The sequence below is a fragment of the Panthera onca genome, chromosome C1, assembly GCF_046562875.1.
Source record: "Panthera onca isolate mPanOnc1 chromosome C1, mPanOnc1 haplotype 2, whole genome shotgun sequence".
Lineage (NCBI taxonomy): Eukaryota > Metazoa > Chordata > Mammalia > Carnivora > Felidae > Panthera > Panthera onca.
In genome coordinates this window covers 155,460,371-155,487,449 of record NC_138346.1, presented here as the reverse complement: position 1 = coordinate 155,487,449, position 27,079 = coordinate 155,460,371, and the positions used below count along the sequence as shown (strand labels likewise).

The 27,079-nt window shown below is 34.9% G+C and overlaps 1 protein-coding gene and 1 pseudogene across 3 annotated transcripts in view; one reads left to right on the top strand and one right to left on the bottom strand.

Moving 5' to 3' along the window:
• ADGRL4 (adhesion G protein-coupled receptor L4) overlaps positions 1–27,079 on the bottom strand; it is a 110,316-nt gene that overhangs the window by 25,342 nt on the left and 57,895 nt on the right. For 2 of the 3 annotated variants that reach the window (XM_060625298.3, XM_060625296.3), the window contains exons 3-14: positions 26,550–26,702; positions 19,431–19,580; positions 18,833–18,903; positions 17,650–17,829; positions 17,351–17,534; positions 15,920–16,036; positions 10,932–11,137; positions 9,257–9,310; positions 8,567–8,740; positions 7,250–7,453; positions 4,567–4,787; positions 4,378–4,444 (exon numbers count right to left, since the gene is read on the bottom strand). In XM_060625298.3, the coding sequence (XP_060481281.1) occupies positions 4,378–4,444; positions 4,567–4,787; positions 7,250–7,453; positions 8,567–8,740; positions 9,257–9,310; positions 10,932–11,137; positions 15,920–16,036; positions 17,351–17,534; positions 17,650–17,829; positions 18,833–18,903; positions 19,431–19,580; positions 26,550–26,702 (1,781 nt within the window). The remainder of the gene's footprint in view (positions 1–4,377; positions 4,445–4,566; positions 4,788–7,249; positions 7,454–8,566; positions 8,741–9,256; positions 9,311–10,931; positions 11,138–15,919; positions 16,037–17,350; positions 17,535–17,649; positions 17,830–18,832; positions 18,904–19,430; positions 19,581–26,549; positions 26,703–27,079) is intronic. The other variant, XM_060625297.3, reaches the window with a different exon arrangement.
• LOC132672928 (transcription factor BTF3 pseudogene) lies at positions 12,295–12,983 on the top strand (annotated as a pseudogene).

The following is a 27,079-nucleotide window of genomic DNA, read 5'->3' as shown; positions in this document are numbered from 1 at the left end:
AAATGTGCTAAAACATGGAGAATGATTAGGTTAATATCAGGAATATAATGAGGTTTAACATCAATGTTATTTTTTTAATAGTTGCTATTGTTTGAGCTGAGTTGGGGGAAGTTTATTATGGGAAGGTTAAAATGAAATTGATAATGGCAGCAGAAATGTAGGTTGATAAGGCAACTGCAAAAGAGGCAAGATAAAATGGAAAGGTAGTTTCTAGTTTCAAGTTTTCGTATCAATATTTATTTGTAGACTTAGAGCCTTGAGCCAATCACTTAACATTTTGAATCAAATCCTATTTTTTGTTAGTTATAACATGGGATAGATGGTAACAATGTGAGTGATTTAAGGAGACTGAGTATTAGCTATGAATGATAGTTGTTTAATAAACTGTAAATTTAAAAAAATCCCATTATTAATACTAGAATCTTAGGAAGGGATAGCAATAGTTTGATTCTGAAAGTAGAGGAGAAATGGATAAGTTTATGGAAGAAAATCTGATAAATAATTAATGGCATCCAGACTAGGAAGTGATGAAGCCGTGAAATGACAATAATCGAATATTCTTAGTAACAGCCAGATGATAATAATTTTGTTATTTCTGGCATTGTCTTATACACAGTGATGACCATTTGTCTGTGTTCTTTGTTTACCTTCAAAGGAAATCTGGCAAATTTATGGGGCCTCTTGTTAGAAACTTAAATTCACATTAAAAATCTGGTGTATGTAAAGCAGAATTTGCTTCTTTCCCCTTCTACAAACAATTCATTCATCTCAATGAAGATCTGTTGAATGATTACCTTGGCCCATATTAATCTCTCCCACATCTTATCCGTCATTTCTATTTTATTATATATTGTTTTTTGTCATTTGTTTTGTCTTGCTTTATCCTCATTGGTACTGTAGTGAGCAGGGGATAATTCTTCTATTTCCTTTTCTCCCCTCATGCCCATACCACCTAATTAACATGGAGAACTTAACTGTATGGCTTGGCATCCTTACCTACCAGAATATACCCAAACATAGGATAATGACTTTCCATTCAGTACATCAATGTAGATGAGTGTGGGGCAGATGAGTGTGGGGCAGCCTAGTTGCTTCTCTCATGCTGTCCCTTCACTGATAAAGCTCAATTCCTCTGCTTCATGACATCACTTTGGTTTAGTTTAGTTTTTATTATTGCTGGTAACCTTGGCTTATGTGATGGCCACCACTTAGAGGTATATGTGATTTTCTTAGTGTTTATAGTATTTCTTTTCCATTTTGGCCCCTTCTATTCTTCAGAGAAGGGCAGTCATGCCACCATTTAACCTCACCTTTCTTCAACCGATTCTCTGAGTTGTGCATAACTTCACTTTGACCTGGCAACCTTCTAGGCAACCCTACAACTTTTGTCCACTTCTCTAAGTTTCCTGTGTTTATAGGAGAGCTGAAGTTGTGTATGTTCTTTCATCATTTTATTCCTAGGCATGCTATATAATGATCCCTTCCATCCCTGATGTCAAAGGATACTCTGGTAAACATGCAGCTTGCAAGAAACTCTGAAAAAAGCAGGTCTAGTCTCTATGTTCAGATTTGGCCCAAAGTCAGGGGACATATATCAAGCTCTCATAGATACTGGATCATTTTTTTTTAATATTTACTTATTTTTGGTAGACAAAGAGACAGAATGCAAGCAGGGGTGGGGCAGAGAGAGAGGGAGACACAGAATCTGAAGCAGGCTCCAGGCTCTGAGCTGTCAGCACAGAGCCTGATGGGGGGCTTGAACCCACGAAGCACGTGGTTTCAATGACCTGGGCCAAAGTTGGACGCTTAACTGACTGAGCCACCCAGGCATGCCAATACTGGATCATTATACTCTGCTCTTATATATCAAGGAGACATGAAAATCCAGTCATGCTGGCATTCAATCTGGAATCAGAATGATAATTTTATTCTTACTATATTTCTTTTTCTTTTAATTATTTTTTTAATGATTATTTTTGAGAAGAGAGAGACAGAGCATGAGCTGGGGAGGAGAGAGAAAGAGGGAGACACAGAATCCAAAACAGGCTTCAGGCTCTGAGCTGTCAGCACAGAGGCAGACGTGGGGCTTGAAGTCACAGACAGTGAGATCATGACCTGAGCCAAAGTCGGATGCCTAACTGACTGAGCCACCCAGGCGCCCCTATTCTTACTATATTTCTGATTCCATTCTGCAAACCTTTTGGAGTACTCATCCACAACTTGTCTTCAAAATATAGGGGAGCACTTAACGTTTTTTTATTGGCAGCAAAAAGAAAAGCTTTTCAAAAAGAACATCGAACTCCTGCAAAGGCCAAGGACTCCCAGTTCTAAGACACTACTCCTGAGGCCCCCATCTCCAGTCCTCTTACTAGGCTACAGCTGGTCCTACTGTCTCTTTAACAGACCCATGGGAAGTGTCAGGCCCAAACTGTTAGGGGCTCTTTTTTCAGATGTTTGGTTCCCAATATTTCTTTTACTTCATCTCTGAACTAGAGATGTATACTATTCTGGGATGACAGGATGTGTTTCACTTAACAGTGTGTCATAGAGCAGAATAATAACAATTACGACAACATATAGCTGAATATAAAATTATAACAAACAATAACAACAACAACAACAACAACAACAAAGATAATAATAAGCCAGTGTTAGCCAGAAAAACTGGGAATAACAACAATAAATGACTTCACTTCAATCTGATAATTATTTAAGGAATTTCTGCTGTTTTTAAAGATACTGAAGAAGATAAACATTGTTCAGTTTTAGAATAAAACTGAGGTGCCTCATCTATTTCTTAAGTAGCCTGACCGTCTGGTTAAATGGAATGATTATCATACTGAAACTATGGAAGATAAATTGCTTCATTAATTCCAGCCTAGGACAGTGTGACGTTATTCATTTAGGCATCTAGGAAAGTTTGTAGGACTCATTTTTAGATAAGCCCATCTAAAGTCTGTGGACTTTACTATAAGATAATCCAAAGTTATCTTTTCCCTTACATAAGCAAAAGTAAAAAAAAAAAAACAATTTCAGGGAACACTTTCCATTTCTTACTTAAGAGCAGAATACTCCTATTTTTCTTGTTTTCACTATAATTTCTAGCTCACTACTTCTTATCTTAGTTATAAGAATTACTGATCCAAAAAACTTTCACTTGTACAAAACAGTACCAGAGATGGCCCATTCTGTAGAGAGGGAATCAGTAAAATCAGAATATACAGGGAGTGTGTTTATACAAAATGCTCCTATCAGGGCAATGCACAAAAATACAGGAAAGGAACAACATGCAGTCTATCTTCTCATGTGGGTTGAAAATTTTGGAATTACAATAAACTATGAAATTATTTTAGCTGAAATCTAGCTAATGATTTCTTGTTATATTACTAGATTCACTGTGAAAATTAGAAATAATTTTCTGTGATGATTAGGAAATACCGCCTCTGAATGCACTCTGTTTCCCCAACACCATTAAAAAATAAACCCTGATGAAACTCTCTGCTTTACATTTCAAGTCTTTCACCCTTTAGCAGCTTCCTTACAACCATAAAAACACAAGGGGAAAGAGTGAGAGAAAAAAACAGTTCAAAAAGGATGGCTAGCTTATGGTCAAAACACAGGTGACAGAGTTGTCCAAAATACTGTTACAGCTTCTCCACTGACAATTCACTCCATTCTAGAGCCTTGTCAGCCCTCCCAGATTCATTGACCGACTATTATATTCAGAATGGCTCTGAAAACTTAACAGCACTTAGAAATGCTCTCGAGATATCTACAAATGTCTTTCTTTAGAAAGGAAAACATAACACCCGCCAAATTTGTAGGTTTGAAAAACCACTTCCAATAAGAATTAAAAGGCCCTCTTCCTCACTGAAATGGGACTATCAATATATGACTTGTCTGTTCATGAAAAATAGTGGGTTCTTGTCTCTGACGTCGCAATTTAGTTTAAAATCACTTTCTTGATGACAGGGTACATACAGATGATGAAACTATAAAGATGACAGTCTAATCTTCAGAGATCACTGATCATTGATAAAAGATTAAATAACGTAAACATCTGAAACGCCAGATTATCAGCTGGTTGGCAAACTCTCAGTATTGAAGTGTGCTGAGACATTACTGATAAGTGAAAAATGCTTTTCCTGTATGTTATGCAGAAATATATCCTCCTCCAGGAGAGGCAGATGAGTTTTAGTACCTCTGAATTTAATGTGTATACATGTATTTTTTCTCAATAATGATGCAATATGTGTAAAATGTTAAAAAATGATATAGTGTAAAGTGCTCAAAATTATTGTTTTCCCTCAGAGTAATGCCTGATTGCTGAGAATTTTGATCATCACTGGAATTTGAACCAATTTTAAATATACGTACAAGAATGATTAGACATGCTGGTCCTATAAAACTCCAAATAAAGTTGTTTTCTGTGCTAAGCCAACATCTGAAAAGTAAATAATAAATCTATAAATATGTTTGTACGTACTTCACAAAGCAACATTTTCAATGATACACAAGCATATTCAGAATTGCATTTCAAATACTTACGAGATCATCTTAACTTACACTTTAGTGGTGCCATAATATCTATATCCTAGTGATGCTGAAAATCCAACTACCACAGCTGGGCTGAGATAGCCAAAGATATAAAAATTCTTGTGCAAAAATCCCTTGTTGTAGATGACACCCACAACAATGAGATAGAGGTGTATGCCTTCAATGCACATCCATGCAAAGGCAGCTAAAAAGAAATAATGCAGCAGCCCAGCAATGATTGAACAGAAGAGCTAGAAACCAAAGAAAGAAAGGAACCATAAGCAGGGTTTGCTTTAACATTAGCATAACATAACATCCTGACTTTCTCCATAAATTATGCCACTTGATACAATGCTTGCTCATATTAAAATATCCTCATCAAGTGCCAGTTTTTTAAGATGTGCCACTTCCAGGTGAGCTTCTTCAATGTGAAGCACCAGTTGCGAAGCAATCCCGTGACAGAACTAAGTGACTGTTCTTGTCCAGAGAGAGTTACAGTTTTATACATTTATATTATGGGATCGGTTGTGGATTCGTCACAGGTAAAACGTGATCTCTGTGTTATGATTTAAGTTGATTTCTGTTTTGGAGATGCCTTTACCCTCCTCAATTTTATTCATGCTCAAAGAATGAAAATTATTGCTAATACCATGCTAAATGAAATATAATAAATATCTTGATTATCATGACAAACATTAATTTACAAAATGGACGATGGATAATATATTTTACAAAAAGAATTCATTATGGAAGCACTGTAAGCTGTAAGATTATCAGGTAAGTTCAAGATGGATTTCAGTTAAATATTACTTATTAGTATTTACTTCACAAATAGAATTGGAGTTAGGCTTAGAAGAAATAATATAAAAAGAAGTAGTTACACACTTCTGTATTAATAGAACTAACAGTATCTATTGCTGGAAAAGGAATATAATTCACACTTACATACCTATTGCACTTAATAAAAAGGAGTATAATCCAAGCATAATGAGATTATATACAAAATATATTAGGGGGTACTATATAAAGTTGGGAACAAAGAGGTCACTGGTAATCAAAATTTGGGAGCTACTTTAGTGAGGAATTGAGATTAAACTATGGCTTGGTAAGGAGAAAAACTTGATAAGTGAAACAGAATTGAAAATACTCTAAGGAATAGTTTTAGGGAAAGGATAATGGGGGGATGAAACTGAAGAAAAATAAGGCATTGGAGGATAGTGGGTGGTATATAAAATTGGCAGGTGTTGGGAGCACCACTGCAAAACAACAACAACAAAAACAGTTATGAAGTTTATAGTCTAGTGTATACTATTTAAAATAGATGTTTGGTGGCATCTACTTCTGAAGAAAACCTTGATATCTAGGGGTTAGTGTCAATACTTGAAAGATTTCTACAAGGACGGCGATGTGGAGACAATTGAATGTTTTGTGGCCATGAGAATGCACTTCTCCAATCTCCACCTGCAGGGAGGGCAATTGACCTAGAGCTCCAGAAGCTGCACTAGGAAAGACATTGCCCTGTTCATGTTTCCCATAGGCTGCTGCTACTAAGACCTTCCTCTTCTTGAGATGAGAGACTAAGAGAAAAATTACCAGGTGTACTCACAACTGCAAAGAAAAGACACCCCCCCCCCCCCCCATTCCCGAAACCAGCCAGGGCGTGCCCGGTTGTGGTTTGAAATAAAGGCGGGAACCAATCAAGTTCTGCTGAGCGTTCAAATTTAAATGTCAACCAATAACAGCTCTGTAAGCTCAAAAAAATCCCTAACTTGTTGTGCCTGTCTATAAAAGAAGCTGTAAGATCCTTGCTCGGGGCCTCGTAGCGTCACCGGCAACGAGTGCAAGGAGGACCGGGTTCGAACCTGCAATAAACGACCCTTGCCACTTGGCTTTGATTCTGGACTCTTGAAACCACTCTGGTGGTTTGTTTTTGGGGGGTGTCTCGAATCGGGGCATATTCAGAGACACAGATTTGACTCAAGGTCTTCTCAAAGGACTCCTTGACAACCGTGCTGAACTTTCCTGAAAAGTGCACTGCTGTGTCAAACACTTCCACCTACTTGTCCTTCCTTCCTTCTTTCCTTTACACATCTTCTCATGCAAATACTCACTTGCGTCTTGGTCTGATGACTCTCCAGTCTCTCTCTTCCCATCATCTCTCAGCCATTCTGCCTAATTAATTTACTGCATGTTTAATCCCATTTTAATGCCTGCTCCTAGGAGGACTCAGACTAATACAATATAGAAACTGGTAAGGCCCTAGATCAATAATGGTGGGGAAGAGGTTGTTAGGAAAGTGTAATGACTAGGTGGAGCCTATTTGTCATAGCTCAACCTATGAACCCAGCTGCTTTTATGTTAAGATAAACTTTTAATTTCCAATTCTCGCTCTGTCCCTTCTGCCTTTGTTTAATGCCCAGGTAAAAACACAGCAAAACAAACAAACCAAAAAAGAAACCAAAAGGTTATTTCTTCAGTTTGTAGCAAAGTTTTCACTTGTCCCAATGGTTCATCCTAACAAGGGACACTGTGCCTAATGAAATTCACAGGCAGGTTTTAGTTATGTTAACATTAGCAAACTTAGAAAACACTTAGGAACAAAATATATACTATGTTTGCTCATTAAGCTCTTAATTACAATTCATGATTTTATGACATGTATATTTAGGGAAAAAAATTAGAAAATAAAATAGATTGAGAGAGATCTACATACCTTATTAGTATTTGTATTGATCCCAACCAGAAAAACAAGTTCAGCAAGGAATAGGTTACAGCAGAGATTTTTGTGAATTGTCGTTCTGGTGCTTTGAATTTCACTGAAGAACCAGAAGGTAAAAATGCATATGGCAAGGCAAATCAGTGAAATAATTATTCCTAGTTGAGTGATCCTTGTAAGAATATTATAATCTTTAATACCCTGAGGGAAAATAATAATAAAGCTGTTAAGAGAATAACTCAGTAACTTGTCAAAGGAACTACAACATATAATGAACTTCCTTTTTGGTGTAACATTAATCAAAATGTTCATAAAATGTAAAAATACAAATGTGCATTTAGATGAGAAAAATTTTGTACCTTTGAAAATGCTCAATATTCAGAGAAATATGATATAAATCATGTAGCACTTTAAAAGTTCTGTAATTAGTGATTTTTTTCTGGGCACAGTGTATATTAGTACATGGTTTAACAATGTTATCGTCATCAGTTTCATGATATTAGAAAGGCAATTCATTATTGTAATGTGAAAATGGTTAATTAAAACAGATTTATCAATGGTAATAACAAGTCTTATTTCTATGCAGCAATTCATCTAAAACACATTAAACAAAGGTATCAGAAATACTGAATATATAGAACATCAAAATAGTAAAGCTGAAAGACTTTGAAATGAGAAAAGTTGGTTTTATTCTATTTAAATATTAAATAGATGTCAAATATGTCAAAGATGTCAAATATTTTTACCTAATTTGTACTCGGTAAAAATAAACTTTCAAGACAAAAGCAAAGGCCCTTAAAAACCGTGATACATTTAAATATGTAAATGGTTTTTTTTCATGTCTTTCTTATTTATTTATTTATTTATTTATTTATTTATTTATTTATATAATTTATTGTCAAATTGGCTAACATGCAGTGTGTAAAGTGTGCTCTTGGTTTTTGGGGGTAGATTCCGTGGTTCATTGCTTACATACAACACCCAGTGCTCATCCCAACAAGTGCCCTCCTCAAAGCCCATCACCCATTTTCCCCTTTCCCTGACACCCCATCAAAAGCAACATAAGAGTCAATGGAGAGATATTTAACATACAGTCTACTAGCTATTATAGACTGGATAAGTCCTAGACTTTTTTAGGTTATGGTAGGTAAGAAAGCAAAGATTAAAAAAAGATAATGTTGGGGCTTTATCAATTAACTAAATATGATATTTACACTCAAAGAAACACAAAAAATCAATTCTCTTTCCTGAAATAACCAAGAAAAAAGAAGGAAATAGGCAGGTTTGTAAATATGAATTGGAAAATTATCTTACAATGGAAGGACCAGAAGACATCAAAATTGCAAAATGTGTCAGGTGGTTACAGCGGCATGAGGTATGGGTCTCATTTGAGTATGTCAGCTCACAACCCACTGAAGACCAGCTGCCATTCATGGTGTCAGGTGAGTAGTTCCAAAATGCACACTGACTCCTATACTTATCTGTAGTCTGAAAAAGAGAAATTTTACTGATGGAAAAAAGAGAAAAAATTATACATCTAGAATCACATTTGTCATATTTAATATACCATTTTGTATGTCAATATAATTAACACCTTGCCTAAAAGTAAAGTATAAAATCAATGCTAATAAATGAATGCCATTGTTATGTGGAAGGATTGAAGTTACTGCAACAGTGTTACATTTTATCAATTCCTGTGTCACAAAAGTTGTTGTGAGAATTACTTATTATCCAAAGAGATCATTTAGAATAGTGCATGACACATAATTATCATGCAATCTTTATTTAATAAAAGTTTATTGGGTACATACTAGATATTAGTCACTGACCCAAGTACTAAAAATAAAGTATTGAACAAAACAGTAAAAGTATTTGTGTTGTTGATTTTATATTCTCATGAGATGAGAAATGATTAAACAAGAAAAATAAACCAAACAAAGGAAAAAAAAAAAGTAGTTGAGGTTGGTCTGAGGAGGTCTTAGGAGATGATGTTAAAGCAAATACCTCAATGAAGTTAGAGAGAGTAAACCCCGAAGACTTGGGAACACAGGGTTCCAGCTGGAATGGAAAATGAAAAAGCTCTGAGTTAAGACTGAATAGGAATCTTCCAGAAGCATCTAGATGACAGGGTAGTTAGGGTATAGTGAATGAGATAAGGATCAGTTGAAGATAAGATCAGAGATTGGGTCTGATCACATAGACTACAGGATGGTTGTTTAGTAAATAGAGTTTTCTTTACCATATACTTAAGTAAGCATAACATAATACTATTATGACAACTACTTTTAATATTCCTTTGAGGTAATGGAGAAGTGTATACTAATTGGTGAAATTGCAAATAAATTCTCAGGGAATCAGGAAACTGAAGCTGTTTTACAGGAGATAGCTTCTATTTTTTTTGGGGGGGGGGGGAAGATAGGATCCAAATTTTATTCTAAGAAAGAGGGAAACCATGAATTAGTGAATGTGTTGTCCAAAGAAAGTGATAAAATTTCAAAGTGGTCATTAATTTGAATGGATAAAAGATTTGAACACAGAGGAAGATTAAGGGCAATCAATTTTCCCATTGGTTTTGGTGAAGAATTTTTATTTAAATGTGTGTTGTGTTTTATTTTGTCATTGTATCAGAGATTGGTGAACTGAGTTGTCCTTGGCATCTCTTCAGCTGCCAAAACATTCTACTAGTAAAAACTGCAGAAAAACCATCAGACAATGTGAAAGAACAATGTTTTGTTTCTAGTGTCTAAAGGTCATTTAGCATCTGAAAATATCTAAGTTTTGTTTCCATTCTTAAAACATTTCACATCTTCTTTTGCACTGAACATAATGCCTACCAATGTTTAGGTTTGAGCTACTATTTTCTTGTATTTTCTATACATTTAGTTTCTTTCTACATTAGATGTCTTTACTTATAGTGACACATTTGTATTGTATGTAAGCATATATGTTCTTTTATTATATGCCAATACAACTGTCTAGCTTCAAGACTCTTCAAATGGAGCATTAAAGGTACCTTATTCAGGTACTAGGACTGAAATTCTATTGAAAGTCCAAGAAACCATCAACTGTAAAAAAGCAGTGAGTAATCTATAATCTTTAGTTTCCTCATTCATTTTTAGGTATATAAAAAAAACTATTTACTTCTTTCTAATGTTTATTATGGTATAATTTTAATTTTTTGGAGCTTCAAAAAGATTTAGAATAACAATTAAAGAGCAAAGTGGTCTCAGCTAATTTCTTTATGAAATATTGTAAACTTCTCTGTGGTTTTATTGTAATCAGCATCTAAATCCCTGCAGCAAATATTATTTCAAATGGCAATTATTAATCAAACATCTCTGTCATTGCACAAATGACATTTATCTCTTTGATACATTTTTTATAACTCATTCATAAAAGGTACAGACACTTCCAAAGTGAATGATGTAATTAAAAATAAAAATAAAATATAGCTTAATTTCAGAGAATCACATGTGTAAAATTCCTTGATATTTATTAGAAAGTTTAGAGAGCACTGAAAGTAAAAACCTATTTTATAGAAAAATGAGTTGAAATTACTTTACTCTTTTATTTCTATTTTTCAACTGAAGAATTCACATATAATTAAAGTGACACAATAAAAACGTTCACTTCGAATGTTTCACAATCATAACCAGAAGTCACCAGAAAAACAGCTTACCTTTATGTGACTTAATGTAAATGTTATTTTTTCAAGTTCATACAGTGTGGGTGGGTTCGAGCTAATAGAGACTGAAATCACTGAAGAAACAACTCTTTCTTCCTCTTCAGAATTATCATAACTTTGAGGTTCCAATAAGAATTTGTCAGATGATGAAAACAAGGGACCAATACTCTTATAATATAAAAATGTAACTGCAACATTGCCTAGCAATCAAATAAGTGGATTTAGTTAAATTCTTATAAATATATACATATATATATATATATATTTAAGCTCTCAAACATAAAAATTCAACAGTCAAAATGTTTACTCTAAGGCAGTTGTACAAATACCTAGACACCAATACATTGGTCATAATAAGTCCATGTCTATATAATCACATCATATTAAGACATATTCTCTGACCTCTATGATTCTGAAACTGATCATGGACTATAACATCCCCTTTGCACAAGCTATATTTAGGAGAAAAACAGTCTTAGATAAATGTATATCCAACTCCTAAGAACAAAGATGTGAGATGCATTCACTTAAAAGGTAAATTTTTTTATCTTTGCTATGCAAATATAGGAATTAGAAAGACAGTGGAAAAAAGCTATCACTGATTTAAGAGTATTCAGGAACTTTAGAATTAAACAAGTTGTCACATGCCACTGAGTTCCACCTCATGCCCTCTGAAATGTTTCCTATTTAATATTGATGACATACGGTTATGCAGTCTCAAGGCAGGAAATTTATTGCCTTGCCAGGCAGCCATTTATCTGTGCCCCTTGACACTCTCCAAATGCATAGGAGACCCGCATATAACCCAGTACTAAAAATGTAACCTTATCAGTACAGATTACCATGTGACTATCTTCCCCTTAGCTTAGACAGTACACCTATATTAATGGATCTCACATTGTCTTGGTTTTTGAAACAGCTTATTATTACTGATATTAAGTGTGTGAACAACTCAAAATCTAGATCTATTATCTTTTCAAAATTCCTCTTGCCACTTAGATCATACACCTCCTCTATTTGTTGCACAGAATTATGGATACTAAATTTAGAACTTTGCATTCTGAATTTACTCTTGGAATCAAAAGTTCTGGTTTCAGTCATGGCTCCTACTTGTGTGGCTATGGATGAACTGCTTTGAACTTCAGCTTCCTCACTTATAAAATGATGATAGTAATACTCACCCTAGCTACTTACTAGGCTAAGGTGGAGACAAATCAAATGACACATGAGGCTTCTGTAAAATTTAACACACTATAGTAATATGATTATTGTTATATTTATTAACTAGGGACATTATGTTTTGGCTTTAGATTACTGGGACAATTTACAAAGAACTCTGTATTTGTTCCCTCAAATTTGTGACACCAGCAAATAATGTGACAGGCATCAATCAATCAAAACCATAAATACAAATGTTGGTTACATCGCCAAAAAACCCACAGAACTGTGCCCTCTAGCTGCCATCTTGGATCCCCATGTACGTGCACCTAATCTCAGGTGGTCTTCCCGAGACCCCCGAGTGTCAACCCTAGACCTCCATGCTGTGCCATTTCCACTCCAACAAGATGAAAGAAAGTATCATGAACCAGGAGACACTCGCCAAACTGTCCAACTGTGCACTGGGAGAGGAACTGCTTGCTTAAAGAAGGTGGTTCACAGAAGGGCAACAGCAGATGATAAAACACTTCAGTTCTCCTTAAAGAAGTAGGGGTAAACAATGCCTCTGGTACCGAAGAAGTGAAAATGTTCACAAACCAAGGAACAGAGATCCACTTTAACAAGCCTAAAGTTCAGGCATCCCTGGCAGCAAACACTTTCACCATCACAGGCCACAGTGAGACGAAGCAGCTGACAGAAATCCAACCCAGTGTGTTAAACCAACTTGGTGCAGACAGTCTGACTAGTTTAAGAAGACTGGCTGAAGCTCTGCCCACACAGTCTGTGGCTGGAGAAGTACCATTTGCTACTGGAGAGGATGAGGAGGAGAATAAATTTCCAGATCTTGTGGAGAACTTTCATGAAGCTTCCAAGAATGAAGCAAACTGAACTGAGTCAACTTCTGAAGAAGATAAAACTTGAAGAAGTTATTAGGAGCTGCCTTTTCAATCTTTTTTCTTTAAGTTTATTTTTATTTATTTTGGGAGAGAGCAAGTTGGGAAGGGGCAGAGAGAGAGGGAGACAGAATCCCAAGCAGGCTCTGTGCTGACACAGCCTAATGTGGGGCTCGGACTCACAAACCTCGAGATTATGACCTGAGCCAAAATCAAGTCAGACGCTTAACCGACTGAGCCACCCAGGTGCCCTGGGAGCTATTTTATATTATGACTGCTTTTTAAAATTTTGTTCACGGATCTGATAAAATCTAGATCTCTAATATATTTAAGCCTGAGCCCCTTGGATACCACAACTATTTTCAGTGTTTGTTTATAGACAATTCACTCTTTGCAGCTAATGAAGCTGAAGACGCCTGGGAATAGAGTTTGAAACGAGGTTAATTAAAAACAAAAAACAAAAAACAAAAAACAAAAAACAAAGAACCATGATACAAACCTGAGTCCTTCCACATCACAATATCACATTAATGAATAACATTTTTGGACATTGCTATGGGTATGTGAGCTAGACATTGCCAAAGTATATCATGATTCATGTTTTCTATCTTATCTAAAAAGGTATCACAAGAGAAGAAACATTGCTAAGAGGTTGCTGAAATCTACGTGTATTAGGTAAGAGTATTTTCTTGAACTGTCAGCTTAAGAAAACTTATATGAAAGAAAGAAATGAAGTAGTCTCACATGGTTGGGCTAGTGACATCATGAGGACTCCGAGTGATGGCAACTAGTCCAGCCTTTGCTGTAGACCGACCAGGGCCTGAAGCAGGATCTGAAAACCTCTGAGGTCAACTTGACCCTGTCTGGTGGATGACCCTTTCATGTTGCAGTGACTTCTCAGAAGTTGCAGTAGGAGGTGGTCCAAAACCAAATGAAGCCCCGAAAAGGTAAGATGGGTTTTTAAAGTCTGTTAATCACTCCTTTCCTTTCTCAAGGAAAATATTTAACATTAATTTTTGACTTTGGGTAAAATGTGATTCTTGCTGCATAGAATGCTTCCAAATCCCTTGTTACCTCTGTTCTGAGTACTGTTTCAGTATCTGTCCATTCTCCTCATCTGAACCTCTTCTAATTCTTAGAGGTTTCACACTAAATCTCGGCCTGATCTAGCTTTTAAGTCCTTTATCAGGTATGTACCTTCATTCAGTAAATGAGGAGTTTATTTACTAATGACAGGAACTAAAATTCAGCCTATAAAAAAGACTAAAAATCTACCTGTTTCTCCATAAACCTTCCTTATTTTCCTATGAATGACACTATGCAGATTTTAACTTGAAGCCTGTGTTTTACTAATGGGTTTTTATCGGTAAATGAATCATCACATGCAGACATCATAAAGCAGGTTTTATCAGTTTGTTAGACTTGCCCTTATTTTTAAGATACAGCCCTTAAGGAGATCAAATTTTCTCCTCGTGTTTTGTTGAGAGCTGATATTATGGTCTCTTTCAAGTGTCAGAGTTTGCATGTGTGATCTTCAAATATAACAAAGCTATCATACATTCAGACAGGATCTCTTCGAGATATTAATTCCATGACAATTTCATCATCTGTCACTATAATAAGTATTGTCAATGGCTTTATTCTTAACTTTTAAACATTACTCAAATTGTTTTTGAAATTTCAACAGTTTAACACAGTCTTTGGATTTGCTCCTAAAAATTATATGTGTGCTTGGTGAATTAGAATATGATGTAATAGGGTAAGAGCCTTGAGTTCAATGGTAGCATGGCCTAGTTATTTTTTCTTTGTTTTGTGGCCTTCCGTGTCTTACTATTGTATAAAAATGACAAGAAAAAAAAAGAGGATAATATCAACAGATTAGGAAAAAATCCCATATTAGTGTCATACAAATTTTTTTAAAAGATATTCTTCTGAGAATGAATGTGCAGGATGTTAAAAAAAAAGACACATCCATTTATGAAATGACATCTATAAAAAACCATATGTGTGTTATTAAATATGCTTTTCATTTATATTTATGACCACCCACATATTCTTTGAGAAGCTATTATAATTCATGTCTTTTCTAGGTACTATATTTTGACCTATATGAAAACAAAAACAATTCTTCTATTGGCAGAGATTTTTTTTTTTCCTAAGGGCGTTGCATTAAGAGAGCAGATAAATGGTTAAAATAGCTGCTTGCTTGCCTTTGGTTAGGTGACAAAGACAAGCTGGTCAGGGTTGATTTCTTTGTTAACTTCCTCCCTACTAGTACTGGTTCTGTATTGTTTGTTGATGTGCATGGAGACAAATCCATTAACTTCATTGTGCCTTTGCTCTAGTAACCATAAAATGAGGAAATTAAGTTAGATAATCATCAAGTCACCTGCTGGTACTGGCATTTTCTGATTCCATTTCCTAAGAAAGCCTGCCAGTTGAAAAGTTTACTGTACAAAGACCAAGAAATGACAAGTGGGAAAGAAATCCAAGCCTAAACAATAACTTTCTGTCTTTCTGAACATTATTTGTCTTCCTCACACACTCACAAATTCAGTCTCCCAATGAGGAATATGAAGGATTGCTGAAGAAGAAATATTAAAAGAATTCTATGCAAATTATAGCACCTATGACTGATGAGAAACAAGGAATGAAATGACAGTTCCTTTATATATTTCATTAGAATTTCAACAATATCAGACAGTTTCAGAGATTGGGCATAACACAAGATGGATACAGATACTGGCAGCTAAAATTCTCACCACGTATTTATATCAGAATGAAAATCTCAAGTACAAATACAGAAATTCTGTATAGAAACATCAAATATTTGCTATAAGAAATCACATGGGTATATATGATATAATCAAAGGCATGATAAGTATTTATTGCAAATCACTGACATTGAATATGAGACTATCAAAGTCTTACCATATGAATCATATGCAGCTTTTCTCTTTGGAAATATCTTTATATAATCTCCATCCACATTCATATGGGGATGAATATATTTCATGTGATTTGAATCAAAACAGAAAGCTTTGAGAGCTGAAACAAAATCATGAAAATCATAAATTCTCTGAAATTAGTTTAATCAGTGTATTCATTTAGTTAGGAACATTGTTATCCATCATTATTGTATTTCAACTTTTTTATGGTAGGTAGAATGAACACATTCTGAACATGCCTGGACCTTATAGTTTATATCTAAAAATCTAACTCAAGTTTTAACTTTCTAATTTCACCATAGCACTCATGGTTTAATTTAATCTTTATTGAGTTAAATGAAAGACAAAATATGTATGTACACCAGGGAGCTATAAACTATAATTACTAAATCAAAGATAAGCAACCACAATGGTATAGAGGATGGTGTCTATAATTTACTATACGGAGAGTGATTGAGTTAAATTCTCGAGTGATAATTTCTTTACCTGGGGTAGTTCACCTTTTTTATGCAAGAACATCACAGAAATGCAAGGCTCCTATATATTAGTCATAAAGCTTGCTACTTTAATTTGGAGTAAGTGGTAAGTATATATAACACTCTGATATAACAGAGTGATTTTTGCTTACCTGCTGTTGCACAGCAAGATGTCTCCCAGACAATACAATATAGATGAATGCAATGATTATCAGAAAATATACTTTGTTTCCTCAGAACAACTTTATAGGCATCTTCACTTTGATTCAAGATTCTGAATGTTCTAAGTACGAGATTGCATGAAGGAGGAAACGTTCTAGTTTGCTATGTTGATTGTTTCATATCAGAAAAATCTGTCTAGAACTGTCTTTGGTCAAGGTAGACCCTAAGAAGTCCTGAGATGACTAACTCAAAATGACAAGGGAGTATTGTACTCTGAGCATTTAAATGCTAAATAGCTCAGGAATAGGATAAGGTGCAGAAGGTACAAAGGAGGCAATGGTTAGGTACCCATCCTTTTGATTCATACTTCATTCATATTACTCTTGCAATGTGCATTGCCATTAGCTTCTGCATTGATCAAACAGCTGCCAATTCAATTAGCAGTATTCTATTTTTTTTATTTTTATTTTTTTATAATTTCTTTTAAGGTTTATTTATTTTTGAGACAGAGTGAGACAGAGCATGAATGGGGGAGGGTCAGAGAGAGAGGGAGACACAGAATCTGAAACAGGCTCCAGGCTCTGAGCTGTCAGCCCAGAGCCCCGACGTGGGGCTCGAACTCACGGACCGCGAGATCATGACCTGAGCCAAAGTCGGCCGCTTAACCGACTGAGCCACCCAGGCACCCCCAATTAGCAGTATTTTAAATACATTCCCTTTTTAGAATGGCTTGTTTGGGAAACACTATTGTTTTGAAATTGACCTTGGCTTCTTACCTATATCACTTGAATTAGTATCGAACTGAGTGGTCTTTTGGAAGTTCTGAGCTATCCTTAAAGTAGCCTGTTCAGTAGCATGCATCAGTTTTGTAAGATGAGTTCTTCTACGATTCGTAGGTAACTTGTCCCAAACGATAAATGTGTCCTTTTGAACAAAATTATTCACAGTTTTTACAAATTCCTGTTAGAAAAAAAATAGTGTGTCTTTTAAAAAAATGTTGGAATCTTACATGAATCACAGATGTAAGGGAAAGTTTAAAGCTCAGTTATATTGAGTTAAAGCTCAATATACTTACAGTAAGAGTTGAATTAGAAGGAGTGTCCTTGGTTGAATTAGTGCTATTCATGTCACCCAGTAATGGGGATGATTCAGCTAATATTTCTATATATGTAATTATATCCATTGGTGAAAGATCTTTCACGGAATTTCTATAGACTTCTTGTAGCAGAGCCACAGGTTCTTTTATGTGTCTAATCTGTACAAAAATGAGTCCAGAGAAAAGAAACCAAATTAGAGTAGTACTGGAGCTTTTCAAGAATGTCAAATTTATCCTAAGTTTATTTTTCTTGTGCTATGTATTAGTAAGTTATCAGACTACACCTAAACCATAACATGCAGCACTAAAATTTGAAACTATTTACAAAGGGTGACCAAATAAAAAGCACAGAAATTGCTTTAGAAAAGAAACTGCATGCTTGAATTAATAACCTTTAAACATTAGCTTTTAAAAGTTCTGAAAAATTATAACTTAATTTGAATTAGATTTTAATCAACCTGAGAAAATTCTTTACAGTGTGATATATTGGAAATTTGCTTTTAGTTGATTGTTAATCATGTTGAGAGTCACACTTTCAATCACATGACAATAATTTTGTGAATGTCCTACTTTATTTACTCTTTGAAATATTTCCTTTGAAGTACAAAACTTAGTTGCATTCATTATGTCTTCTTAGAATGTGGGAATGGGCCTGGGGTCAAAGTATGTTTTTACTATTTTATTCATCAACTTTTTTTGTATGTTAAAAATTTTTTTCCAGTATACTAATAGTGAAAAAGTAATATATGTTAAATATCTAAAAGTCTTCAATGCTTTGGGGATTTTCGAATTGCTCCTTTCTATGACTCAAACAAATTATTTAAATCTCTATACGTAAATACAAGAAGATCAACTGGTTGTTACTTTTTTTTAATGTTTATTTATTTGATAGAGAGTGCTAGTGCAGGGAAGGGAAAGAGAGAGACGGACAGAGAGAGCCCCAAGCAGGCTCCACACTGTCCGCATGGATCCTGATACGGGATTTGATCTCACGAACTGTGAGATCATGACCTGAGCTGAAATCAAGAGTTGGATGCCTAACTGACTGAGCCACCCAGGTGCCCCTGATTGTTAGTCTTTTTTACATGTGATGCAGGAAGGATTTTAACTGGAACCAAAATGTCAAAATATAATAAATTCTTAATACAACTAGTTTACTTACTTTTGTTAACCTCTTATCAATATTTGCAGCAATACAGGCATTATCTAGATGGCAGTCTGCACTCACATTTTCTGTAGAAGAAAAAAGAGTATATAGTAAATGTTTAAAAATACTTTTTTCCTAAGATGACTATATTAATTCTAATAACTTTGCTCCCTTATTTAAATATTAAAAACACATTCTTAACACTTGAGTTTTGTTTTCATTTTTTGTTTTTTTCATTAACATTTATTTACTTTTCATTATTTAAAGAATCTTACTCATAATAAAATACAGTGTTTATTTTCATTGCATTCATTTATTTTTCCTTATTTATTTCTATCTATTCTTTATTTTTACTCAATAAAATACACAATATTTTATGGCAAAATGGAAGATTGTAGTCACCCTACAGAACAAAGTATGTTAACTATGTGAAACGTATGGTGTACCTCTTCCATTAAATAAAGCAATAGCTTTTCTTATTTCATTTTATAGACAATACAGGAATACTGGAATATTTCTTAGAAGATGCAGTTCTTTGTATACTTCACTACTGTGCAGTATTATATTTTATACAGTTCTTCGATAATACATAAAATTTCATCATATGATTTACCTTGGCAGTAAGTGCCATCATTAGGCGTGAACTGAGATTTTCCTGTGGATGTCTGATAACCTTCCTTGCAGGAGCAATTATACCCACCGTCCACGTTTTCACATACCGCATGATCACCACAGGCAGCTGATCCACTGCACTCATCTATATCTGGAAATATTTAAAAAATTAAATTTTTATTTAGTACTTACACAGTTGCTACCTTGCTGATACAATATTAGGTATGGTTAATGATTTCATATCAAATTTTACAGGAAAGCAATGAAAATCCCATCATTTGCAGAATGACAGAGCAAAGAGCCGCATATCATTTTTTTAAACCCTGATTTGGCCAATCCATTTTGAAAGTGTATTAAAAACTGCCTTTCATGGAACAACCAAACTCTTGAATTATTTTCTGAAAAGAATGAGTCATCCCCAAAGCCATTAAATGAATTTCTATCATTGACAATTTTAACATTGTCCTAATTTAATAAAGAACCAATTTTTAAAATACATCAAAAATTCTTTGTTTTCTAGTATTATGCTAAACTCAGTTTAGGGTAATCTGGAGGATAAAAAAGAATAGCCCACTTTCTTTCCAAAGCTTCTTGTTTGCAAGTAAGTTATCCTAAAAATTAGCAGAATGTGTGATGTGACTCCTTTAAAATTTTACCACAACTTATTTATTAATTTTGTCCAAGTTATATTTTACTATGATTCTTAATACACAGTCATCATAGATAAAGTAACAAATTGTGCAGAATTAAGTCTCAGATTTTCAGTAGCCATATATCAAAGTCACAATAAAAATGTTAGGTTTTAAGCTCACATAATTTATATTCTTAATTTAAAATTTTACATACTGCAGTGAAATATGTCTTGAAGTTATAAATGCAGTATAAATACTCTGCCAGTAGGCAGAGTTCCAATAGGGAATGCTTCCAAGGAAGAGTCCAAATCATTACCTTAAACTAATGCAAAGATTTTTGAGTTCTCAGCCTGGCTCTGACATCTTAGAGATACTCTGTGTTAGATTAATGAATAAGCCTGTAATCTTACGTATAAAATTTGATTAAAAAAAAACTAATAGAGTGCCACAATACTGTTTGTCATAAAAAAAGGGGGGGTAGTAATCACAGTCCAATTTAAAAAGCCATCTAGCTAGTTATCTTAAAAGTAGCTGATCCTAACTTCTCACTTCCAAAATGTAATGAAGGGACAGGATACCATTAAAAATTGAACCACCCAAAACTGGAACTGACAGTGAGCCTCCCGGCAGTTCTTGAAGAAACTTCCATTAGCCAGAAAGGCAATGGTCTTAGAATTAAGACAATTCACAGGCCTGAAAAAAAAAGGATGAGAAACTCCTAATTCTTCTGTCAAGTCTGTATATTCATAATCTGTATGACCCAGGAATCCAAGTATACTACCTTTAAAGAAACAGGAATATCGTCCTGGTACCCTCAAGCTCTTCCTCTCATTTCTGCGTATGTGTGTTTAAAGACTGCCGCTCTACACACACACATACACACACACAAAGACAGAAAATAAAGTAGGAGATGAGCAAAAGCAGGTTGACTCTTAAGATTTAGTGAACCATCCACTAAAGGATTCCAGGTTAGGGTAAAGAAAAGAAGCCAGGTGGAAGTGCAGACTAGCGTTATTATTTTTAATGACATCAATGAAGTGAAAAAAATATGTATAAGAAAACTAAAGAGTAGTTCTTTCTGGATCATGGCTGAAGAAGTAGCATGTACTGTATCCAAATAGGATAACACCCCAATGAAGATGTGACAGACCCATGTGACATCATAGATAGAATCATTTATTTCATGAATAAGAAACTTAGGTTCTCTGAATGCTCATGTTATATATTTTTATTTTATTTTATGTTTTTAATTTTTTTAATGTTTACTTACTTTCAAGAGAGACAGAGAGACAGAGAGAGAGACAGAGAGAGAGTGTGAGCAGGGGAGGGGCAGAGAGAGAGAAGGAGACGAATCCGAAGCAAGCTCCAGGCTCTGAACTGTCAGCACATAGCCCGAAGTGGGACTCTGACTCACAAGCCATGAGATCATGACCTGAGCTGAAGTCAAACACTTAACCGACTGAGCCACCCAGGCACCCCATGCCCATGTTTCATATTTTTAGATGCCTTATATGGCTAACAGGAAATGAGGTATTGATTTCTCTTAATTTTAAAATTATTTAAAGGTGCAACTCTTCTTGGCAACTTTGTCCCAAACCCAATGTCTAAGCAACATAGAAATCTTTGCAAACTCAATTTCCACCCTCTCTTGTGCATTTTGGACACAGGTATATATAACGTTGGTGTTCGTAACTGACGGTGTTTCAGTTTTTCCCTGTGCATCCTCCATGCCTGTGGTGCTTCTTGGGGTCTCCGCTCTAGTTCAAGCCTTTCTACCACCACTCACTTTGCTAGTTATCATCCCAGAATGTCAGCCTTGGATCATGTAGGGTATTTCAAGCTCTAAGTTCACCAAGTGACAAAACAGTAATCAAAAATAATAAGGAGGTAGTAGCTTGGGAGACCAGCATTCAAGATTAACATTATGAAAATTTTCATATTCTGACTCCAAATGTTATACAAGAATATTAATTAACCTACCAAAGTAATCCTTTAAAAATCTTAATCATCCCATTAAAGGACTGTTTTCCAGATTATTTATACTTTTCTTGCTTATACTTTTTGTTTTTATAACTTATTTACTCAAATGTGTAAGTGCAGTTGGCTGAATTTGATATCCTTCTCACTCTGTGCCTTGGTAGTAGAGTTTATTGAATCTAACCTAATAATGGAGTGTGTGACAACTGGCTATGTACCAGACTAGTCAAAAAGCTTCTACTAGTGTCAGGATATCCCTCTACGCCCCTTGCAACCGAGTAATGTAGACAGAATCATCAGATATTGAAAGAGTATGCCATGCCCAAATAAGATGCAACTGGTTTACCAAAATGAACGTGATATTTTGCAGTAAGACCTACACTAACTTCTCTAGCATTCTCTTGCAGGGCCTCATTAGCTGAGATCTAATCAAATCACTATGTGTCCTTCTTACAGGTAAAGGCCCTGTAGAGGATCTTAACTCAAATTCTAGCTGTAATACTCATTAGTTTTGTGGCTTTGGGTAATACTCTAAAAAATACCTTTTACTTCAAAAGAGTTCTTTTTTAAAACAAATGAGGAAATGTACATGAAGGTGTTTTGAACTAGTGCCCAAGATATAATAGGCCCAGTGATTCTATTCAGACTGCATGTTTTCTTAATAGCAGGAGCCCTGTGAATATGTAAGTTTGGAGAAAACAGACTGATAATGAGTGTCTCATTAGACTGCCATGTCTTGGTACTCCCCAGAGATGTAAAAGAGGAAAAGAACCCCCACCTCAGCTTAATAAAAGTTAAATTGCTACTCTGGAATTATTTCAGTCAGGCTAGAATTGGCATACCATATTTAATAACTGATCCACTTTTTCTACCACCAACCTAACACTGGGCTTAATATTAATAAGGTGATTTTGCCAAACATAAGCACATCATAACAATTGTTTGCTTGGTTTGCACATCAAAAAATTCACTTGGTACTTTTTCATTAGTGAGGTTGTGCTTGTTTTTCATGTCTACAATGAGCCAACCCAACAGTGTTTTATCATAATCTTCTTTCAAAACATGATCATATGATTGTTTTGATTCTTACAATTTTCATCAATAACTGATTTGTCTAACGTTTAACTCACACACTGCGAAGAAAAGATAAAATGTTCAATTACTGAAAGTAATTTGTGAAGACAAACTGGATGTTAATATTATCCAAAGCCATAAAAAAATCTGAAATTATCAGCATACCCAAGGCAATGCGGCATAAAAAATTACAAGCAGTAAATGCTTGGTCTTAAGCACTTAGTAAATGTGAAGCTTTTAGGTTCTACTCATTTGGCCTTGGGAGAACCACTTTCCTATTGGATGCCTCTTTTTTCCCATTTGTGAAATGCAAGTCTGGAACCAGGTCTCTTGGGAGGAAGCTAGGTATCTGAAATTCTGTTTTACTGTAATTACAGGGGAAGGCAAATACACAGGACACTAAATCTGCCTCAAATCCTTTTGCAACAAAATGATCTTATCTGTGGCCAATAGTATTTGAATATAGACTAAAGGCAAAGAATTTTGCTTGGGTCTTTTCTTGCCCTGAATTGGAGTTTTTCATTATTTATTTTTAGAGATTCCTAATGACTATAATTACCAGACATGTCAAATTTAAGGATCAGGTAAACTTTCAAATCAGAGGCAACACAGTACAAGGTGATACACTAATGTAAAAGGAAACAGAATTATAGTTCTCTGTTCAAATTCTCCTGAAGATTATCATAGTGCACAATGAAAATTACTATAGGACTAGAGAAAAAAAAAGATACAACTGTTCTACTTCTCAAAAAAGCTTAATCCTTAAGGACAACAAAATTGGTGAGAAATAACAATGTTCCAGAGAACGAGTTTTTCAGTGAATAATCCATCAAATGAAACAGGTAGAAACTGAAGGACTCAATATTGGGTACTGGGTTTTAATATAGTTCTTGTGTTTACTGATTGCTTAAAATAGCTAAAAAGGGAATTAACCAAAACTTAGGGGCATTCTATAGTATCTCAATAATAAATGAGTGTTGGGAGAAAGAGTCATAAATTACAAATATGTTATACCTCCATGAAACGTTGGCATTCAATCATCTTTGTGTGTATGTGTTTTTTCTGTGTCTGTGATTCAATTTTTTTCTAATATAGGAATTCTCTACTTGTAAGAAACACAGACAGAGAAATACAGCGTTTTGTGAATTGAAGCATATTAAAAGTAAAAATGATCAGATGAAAAGACTGATGTCTTCCAGAGACAAAAGGGAATGGAGAACATAGTTAAAATTAAGTGATTAAGATGTTGTGAGTTATATTTCTTCACTAACTGGAACATTTCTAGTAAAGCTTACAGAGCTACGTAATTAGAACTTAACTACTAAAGCTAAAACACACATATGCATAACATTCTAAGAAGACAAGCACCAAGAGCAGAGGTTTGAGAATATCAAATGGTGAGGTATTACAAGTTTTCTGGGGAGCTTCATAGACTAGATCCTGAATATACTGTAAAGCTATATTCCAATAAAATTTTTTGCTGCAAACACTAAAAGTGAAGTTATCATTCAATTGTCTCATATTTTAAGTCTTTTATGCCCTTGCAAAACTTGATCCTCTGCACTTGCAAGATTCAGATCAATGCATAAGATGTAGATGGCCACCTGCTTTAGCCTCCTGTAGCTTTCTGGATACAAGACTGTGATTCTAATCCTCCTTTTACCTAAACATGTGAATCAGAAGTAGCCCTCACTTATCTTAGAGGTCAAATGAGGAGAACAAACTCTTTTCTGTTTATATAGCGGAGTAAATGTTATGAACCACAGGTACACGAGACAGGATAATTTCTTTGATGGAGACATTTCACTGATGAAGTTTCTTTGAACACTGTCTCCTAACTTCTCATGTGTTAATAAGAACATAGCTAGACTTCTCCTTAGCTCACTAAGGAGAATCTCAGTAGGGAACTCAGCAAAGCTTTAGTGTGATGTAGATTAGCCTGGGTATCTCTCTTTTAGCTAACTGTGTAAAGTGAAAGCAGCATATTACCTTGGCCACGTTGCATATAGAGTCATGAGTTCTAATAAAATATCTTCTCTTGGCCATGTGATTTCACTCTCAGGGTCTCAGTTCATGTATTCATTTTGCAGATTAGTATCAACCATAATTAATTATACTAGTTGTTGGTAAATTGGACAGTGTTGTATAAACCGTGATTAAGATGATTTATAACTTACTTTTAAAGTTAAAAGTCTTTGGCCCCAGAGAATTTGCCCCTGAAAATTGTTCAACTTTTTGAATTTCCGAAACAATCTTTTTATTCTCAGACTTTAATCCAAATTCTATAGGATCTGATATATCAAATGCATGACCAAATTACAACAGAAGGACATTAAAAAAACTTCTAGATACTCTCTTCAGACTCAGAATAATATTTCACTTAGGGATTTAATTGAAATTATTATCATCATTCCAGAAAACATTTTAGTAAACCTGAAATGATTTTCTAAATAGGACTCAAGTGTTTAGAAAAACTTAATGCAGATCTTAAGTGTAACTACCTTTCAGCTGACAATACTAAAAGCAGTAGAACAATTCTTTTATTTATTTATTTTTTATTTATTTATTTTTTTTTTTTAAATTTTTTTTTTCAACGTTTTTTATTTATTTTTGGGACAGAGAGAGACATAGCATGAACGGGGGAGGGGCAGAGAGAGAGGGAGACACAGAATCGGAAACAGGCTCCAGGCTCCGAGCCATCAGCCCAGAGCCTGACGCGGGGCTCGAACTCATGGACCGTGAGATCGTGACCTGGCTGAAGTCGGACGCTTAACCGACTGCGCCACCCAGGCGCCCCATTATTTATTTATTTTTAAAAAATGTTTATTTATTTATTTTGAGAGAGACAGAAAGCGAGAGCAGAGGAGGGGCAGAGAAAGGGAGAGAATCCCAAGCCGGCTCCATTCTGTCAGCATAGAGCCGGATCTGACAACCATGAGACCTAAGCTGAAACCAAGACTCCGATGCTTAACTGACTGAACCACCCAGGCGCCCCTAGAACAAGTCTTTTAGAAGTAATGCCTTTCTGAACATTTTCTGAGAAAATGTAGAGCCTATCTCAGAGTGCATATTTATAAAAGCATCAATATCTTGCCATGCAAATCGTAGTTTTCTTGAATTAACATATTATTCTCAAGTGTAAATATTTATCCTGTGGTTTGCCACCACACTAGATTTCATACTTTCATGATTTTTTTTCTTATGAACTGCTTGATTTTCTCCCCTGATTTTTTTTTCTTACATCTTTAGATAAATATTCCATAGTAACTGACTAAACAGTGTTAGAAGACTAAAAGAATTAATGAAATTTCTAAAAGTACTGCACATCTAGGGTACGCTCAAAGACTGGCAGAATTTGGTTCAAATATTATTTAATCTCTGGAGGTAATAAGCAATAAGTGAGAGGTACCGATTTTAAGTTAGGTAGTCAAACTTACCTATGCAGAGGGTTCCATCATTTGTGATAAACCTGTCCTGGTTACTGCTGGATCTGAAACCAGGTGCACACATACAGTAGTAACTTCCCTCTGTGTTAGTGCAGTTGGCATTTTCACCACAGGACTGGGTCAAATTTCCACACTCATTATCATCTGTGGACATATCAATTTAAAACATTATTTTTATATAATTGAAATTGATTTCTAATATTTCCTACGAGGATTTGGGAATTGTGACTGTTAAACAGTATAAGGTAATGCGATGTCAATTTCTAGGAAAAATTAATGGTCCGATCGACATTCCACCCTGTGTTATTCTTATTTACTGTGGGAAGCCTTCTTTGTTGTTGCAAAGCAAAATAGAATCTCTTATTTCTGAAACACGGAACATAGTTATCAGATGTATACTGGGACATTTTCCAGATTTTATATGAAATTTAATTATAATAATGTCAATACATATATACTCATTTGTAAGTTTATAATTCTCTTTATAATTAGTCAAAAGCATATCGTAAGTTAAAAAATCA